Source organism: Limulus polyphemus, unplaced genomic scaffold, assembly GCF_000517525.1.
Source record: "Limulus polyphemus unplaced genomic scaffold, Limulus_polyphemus-2.1.2 Scaffold8429, whole genome shotgun sequence".
Lineage (NCBI taxonomy): Eukaryota > Metazoa > Arthropoda > Merostomata > Xiphosura > Limulidae > Limulus > Limulus polyphemus.
In genome coordinates, this window is record NW_013674039.1 from 19,810 (window position 1) to 26,143 (window position 6,334).

Consider the following 6,334-nt stretch of genomic DNA (forward strand, 5'->3'; position numbering starts at 1 on the left):
GAAAATTCATGGAGTGTGTCACCCTATTAGAAGGGGGACCTAGTGGTAGCATTACTTGGTAGGATATCACTATTATCTCAAGGGGAAAATTCATGGAGTGTGCCACCCTATTAGAAGGGGGACCTAGTGATAACGTTACTTGGTAGGATATCACTACTATCTCAAGGGGAAAATTCATGGAGTGTGCCAGGGTTTTCTGTAAAGTGTTAGAGTCAAGCCCTCATAGGAGCAAAGCTGAGAAATGAGTTCCAGACATAAATGATCACCAAGACCTGCAATGGCTGACTTCTTAAGAGGAGAGAAACCAGTTCCCCAAATTAAAACTGAGAGATTCTATTTCCAGGAAAAAGAAGCCACCCGAATGAAGTAAATCCCCGAAACAAAGAAAGCATGTGAACTAAGCAACAGCAGAAGAAGAAAACTGGGCAGCATGAAGAAAAGTTTAGTGCAATTGTCCCCCAGTAAAACTGACTGGGTAGTGATGCAGAACCTCAAAAGGGCAGAGACAAAGCAAGCTAAGAAGGTGAGTAAGCATATGATGAGGACAAGCAGATTGATGGTAAGAGAGAGAGTCGAAGTATCAGATGAAGAAAAAGAGTTCAAGGGATGGGAGCACAAGAAAGGACAAAGAATTCCAATCATGGGCCACAGAGGGGAAAAACTCTTAAGTTTAGGGAGGAATCTGCAATAATAATATGATCAGGTGAGGCAGGAAAATCGAAAAATAATCTCATAAGTTGAGGAGCATGCAAGAAGCTCCCCTGAGAACCAGTAGAAACATTTGGAGTAAAAGAATAGATATCACACGAGTTATCAGAGTAGCAAAAGACAAATGCTGGTGCTACATGAACCTCATCAGGGATAGAAGACCAGAAGCAGGAAAGGTTGTGGGAAGAGCTGGTCAGGACATCCAAACACAAACCAAGCTCAACAAAAGTTATAGAAAGAAGAGGCCGTGAGTCCTTGGTCCGAAACAAAGAACACAGGATAGAATTAACTACATGATGTATGTTGGTGATAACACATTGCTCATCTCAGAGTAACTCCAGTTGTCATTAATAAAAAAAAAAAGACAACACCTCTAAAGGAAAGTTTGGAACTTGGATATGAGAAGTCGTGTTCAATAAGAATGATGAAACTGAATTAATAGTAATCAATAATTATTATTATTTCGTGGTGCTTGACAAAATACAGGTTAAGTAGTGAAACTCTAATTGTGGGTTGGTAACAATGGGGAATATTCCTATCTAATAAACCACACCATAAACTCAGGAACATGTAACTTCATAAAGAAAAGAAATCAAATTAATATAAAAAAAAGATAATAATTCATGGCAGAAACTGTAGTCGATCTCGAATTTTAAAAATTTGTATCTTTCTTTCATGAAATCAAGAAAATGAGGGTAAGAAAGATGACACTTCAAATGCTAATGAACAAAAAGTTGAAAATAATATGTGTAAAAACTCTATAATTCATAAAGAAAATAACATATAAACAAACACTGCAGTGCTAAGGAAAACAATGAGCTTTTGATATACACAAAGTGCTTAAGGGAAGTACTGTTCATGGAGGATGTGTCCCCTCCTATGGTGAAGAGGTAGAATGCATCATAGACTGGCACAGTACATTTTGTTACATGTAGGGGATGTCAATTTGATTTAAAGGTTTGGCTCATGCATAAAAATTTTAGGCAGTTGCACTAGGCATTAGCTATACATTCTGTGGAGAGGAGAGTAATGTTTCGGAATAACTATGTCAAAACATGAAATACTAAATATATAATACATAGTTATGACCTATTAATAGTTAAATTACTTGTGCTAAATGCTCAAAAACATACATCCCCAAGTCCTGATGCTTAATTAAACAGAAAAACCATTAAATAGCTTTTAATATGCAGAATAACTTAAAAAATATCTGTCAGTACTTTGAACATTTGGACACAGCAAGGTTTTGGGTAAATATTTTGAAAACTGTAGCTAACAACTTACATAACTGCTTTCCAGCTTCTAAATCAAAGACATATACAGAACTCTCAAAGCCCATAGACTTGTCAGTGGTGTACATGATCTGTTTACCACTGTAAGAAAAACCACAGCTCCTCACAGCATTTTCTGTGGAGATTGTGGTTATTTCTGTTCCTGAAACAAAAATGACAAATATTTGAAACACAGGCTAAAACTGAACAACAGAGAATGATATACAATATTAAGAATCACAAGTTATCTTAGTACTAATAGATTTATTGCTTTAACTAAGTACTTTTTTAGATTATTGGGTATTCAGAAAAGACAAGTTAATTGGTTTATAGGTTTAAAGACAGAAAGTAAAACATTCGTGAGAATATTAATTCAAACTGGACTTTTTAATACTAGTGGTGTGGCTCAGGAGTCAATACCTGGGCATTTGCTTTTGCTTACTTACAATAAAGACACTGATAAAATAAATAATCAGTAAATGAGTAAGTTTTGCTAATGACATGAAATACTTCAATACTTCTGTCTGAACTGACGATGTTGAGCTACTACAAAATGACTTGGACTAGTTGGTAAGATGTGCAATTGACAAATGATCAATTATAGTAAGCACAAGGTAATGCATTTTGTTGTCATAACTTGAGTCACATATTTTTTAATATATATATGGGAAACCATTCAATAGCAAGACTGAAGAAAAGGATTGTGGCAAAGTGGTGGATATTGAAGTCAGCGAAGAAATGCTCTGTTGCTAGTAGTAAAACTAAAAGTAAATCACCAGTTAGGTCTTATTTCAAATGCTGTGTAGAGTTTTGATCTCCCTACCTAAGAAAAAGGCACTCTGGGGAACCTCTGAAACCCATAAGAGCCATTATTCAGGTAGCTCAGCTTCTAAATAACTTCTAATTTCTTCAAATAGCCTGCACAAGTCTTTATCACAATATTCTGGAACTTTATTTCATAAATTTGAGTTTTGTGTCGCACAGAATTCCTGTGTCAGCAGAACATATTAACATTTGTGTAGCATATATTCACCTTGCACCTATTTGTAATTGGTAGATTTGTATCTTAATATTTTAATGGTATGTGTTTCATTTACATAAATGCCATTTGAAGTACTTCAAAATGATTCTACAGCCATCTGTGGACATGAACCAACTGCTTTAACACCCCACGTTCTGAACAGAAGAAAATAAAAACGTTTTTTTAGGTTGTGGTGGTGGAAAACATTCTGACAGAAGCAATTCCAAAAATTGTCGAGAAATGGTTCAGAGTAGAAACTGGGAGTTTACCATGACTTATTAGAAAACTTGCCTTATATATATATATATATATAGTTCAGTGATGAATAATGATAAAATTCATAATTAAAACAAAAACATATACTCCTACCAAACTACACATATGATGACTATTTTCTCTGTTTATGTAAAATGTGACAAAACACTGACGAAAAATTACCTGTATTTTTATGTAGTTCAACATTTAAAAACTACTGGCCATGCAACTTGAAGAAGGGATATTGTTATATTAGAAAGAGTTCAGAGGTGACTTACTTGGATGATTCCAGAGATGATGGAAAGATTATCTTATGTAGATGGGTTAAGACCTTTTACTTTCTCTTTTGAAAAGAAGGGTAAGAGGTGATCTTACAAAATTAACTAGGGATCAACAGGATAATGATCTCTGGTTTCTTAGTACTAAATTATAAAAGAAAACAGGACAAGAGAACATAAGTTTAAAATTTGGGGGGGGGGACATGCTATGGTCCAGTCAAAAAGTGTTTATTTTTGTAACATGGTCTTTAGTGGAATGAGTAGCCGTCAGCAGTAATACAGCATATGATGTCAGGTAAGTGTATAGATGCACCTTTGTTTTCCATACATTCCAAGTCTCTGAATGAAGCATCATGCCCTGAAACTAACATTTTAAGTTCACAATTGTAATCCTTTTGAACAAATGGGTAGACGATATGAGAAAAACCTACTAGGTTTACATAAGATCACAAAAACACTAATAAATTACATAACTTACCAGTCTCAAGGTCCCAAATCCTGCAAGTATTGTCTGCAGCTCCAGTGATTACTCGCGTGCTGTCCCCTAATAACTCTAAATCAAGGAATGAATCTGTTAAATTTAAAAAACATGTTTAAAAATATCTTTTATTTCCTCTCTTCCAACCCTGGGTTTAAAATATGAGTAGGTAGACTGATTTTTTGCTTATCACCAACATAATATCACTGATGAAAAAAACAGTTGAACATTTGTTATTAATCTAATAACTATTAGAAAATATATCTAATTAGTTACATGAAGCAAGTTCTGGTAATTTCTGTGTTGTATTCTGGTTAATAATTGGTAAAGATGACATTAAATGCTGAAGTTTTCATTGTCCCCTTTACTGATTCAGAATTTTTTAATCCTGTTGTCACATTCCACAATAGATGAAACTTTATGTAACTAGCTACCTGTTAAAGTTTTTCACTACCTTTAAAGATTCACAAAAATCTGCAGTAAAGCATACTGTCATGGTCACAATATCAGTCAAGTGGTGATAAATTTGTTGTGAAACACAACCTGCCATATGCTTTCTATGTCATTCAACAACAGTCCAGTCATTATAGGTTGAACATAGAAAAACTTGAAATAGTAATGAAACCTGGTACACTGTGCCAATTTAACCCTTTCCCCACTGCCTCAGTGGATTACACTGACCACCAGTTTCCATGCTATAACTTTTAACAAGTTTTTTGCATTGTCACAAGCTTATTCGGGCTTTTAGTAAACATTATAAATCTTTTCTATACAAAAAATCAAAATTTTTTAATTAAGTAGTTTTACTAAAAATTTGGAGTCAGAGTGTTGACTGCTCCAAGTGCAAAGTGCTTTTCATTTTAAGATTAAAAATACTTTTCTTCATCTGAAAACTTTCAAATTTCATTTGCATAATCTCTAATATATCCTAAATAAATAATAAACGTTTTTTTCTTCAGAAAATCTTTATATTTTATCTGTTATTTTTGTGTGTCACATGGTATGTTGAATGCAGCACTTGTTCAAATTAGATGTTTGCAAAGTCAAAATACTAAGTCTGTAGTTTCATACAAATTAGAAACTCAAATTACAGATATTGGCAAGCTAGAATATAAAATAAGAATGTTTTATCTTTTCTATTTGCCAAGATATTGCTCACATAATAAATCAAACAAAGTGGCACCCCACTCACCTCTTTCCATTTTTGGCAACTCTCCCTTATATACAGTTACTTTTATATATGAAATGAATAACCAATCAGAAGCTCAGAATGTTCCCCTAGTGGTTTTCTCAGTATTTCTAACGTAACTAATGCCATTTCTTTCTTTTGAACCAAGATTTCAATGAGGTAGGTTGTGTCTTTAGTCTGCTCGAAATTTCATATTTTTTTAGACTCAAATACAGTATAATTCTATGGTATTGATGTAGTAATTTATGATTTTTTAGTTATTCAAAAGTATATATAAAACCTAAAAAAATATATTTGTTTCACATCCTCCACGTGCAAAATTTTTAAAGGCTTAGCAACCTACGTCAAGCAGCAACTGAGGACAAAGGAAGAGATAATTGTTTGCTTTACTTCTTTATTTACTGTTCTATGTTTTAGGAAAAATAGCTTTAAGAACGTATTTCAAAATAGCAATATTCTATATACATATATAATGTATAATAATTGAAATGTGACTGTAAATGTGACTAAAACACAGCCAAGTCAAGTTACTTTGTATAGACAAAAAGTCACTTTTATGTTATTTGATATGGTAACATAAGTGCATGTGAGCCACGTCGTTGTAACTTCTGTATTGTTAGCTAGGCATGGGTGAAAGGTCAATATAATAAATATATATAAATGTATAATGTTATGAGATTTAAGCTATTTCATCTAAACATTTATGTTTTCATGTTATAATTTGTGTTTATTCTAGAATGAAAGAGGCATAATTTATGTTTATTTCCTAATTTTTTTATGGTGATTGCAAGATCGGTCAAATTTACCAACCCGTACAGAGATTAATTACTGAAAATAACAGATAAAATTATAAAGTTTTTCTTAAGAAATTATTGATAACTATCTGGACATTATAAAGAGTTTGCATGTGAAATTAGAAAATTTTCTGATGCATAAAAGTATTTTTAATATTAAAATGAAGATTACTTCGCATGATAGATAGGCAACATGTGAAAAGAAAACAAAAAGCATGAGAAAAACATTGCTTTACAAACCTTAAGACTTAATAAAATAAAAAATTGATAATTTGTGTATGAAGGCATTGTAATGTTTACTGATAATCTGCCAAATTTTGTTAACATTTGCTTACTAATT

General features: G+C 32.8%; 1 protein-coding gene across 2 annotated transcripts in view; it reads right to left on the reverse strand.

The window, feature by feature from the left end:
- LOC106475340 (eukaryotic translation initiation factor 3 subunit I-like) overlaps positions 1 to 6,334 on the reverse strand; it is a 24,426-nt gene that overhangs the window by 13,540 nt on the left and 4,552 nt on the right. For both annotated transcript variants that reach the window (XM_013936028.2, XM_022379477.1), the window contains exons 3-4: positions 4,012 to 4,077; positions 1,993 to 2,142 (exon numbers count right to left, since the gene is read on the reverse strand). In XM_013936028.2, coding sequence (XP_013791482.1) covers positions 1,993 to 2,142; positions 4,012 to 4,077 — 216 coding nt within the window. The remainder of the gene's footprint in view (positions 1 to 1,992; positions 2,143 to 4,011; positions 4,078 to 6,334) is intronic.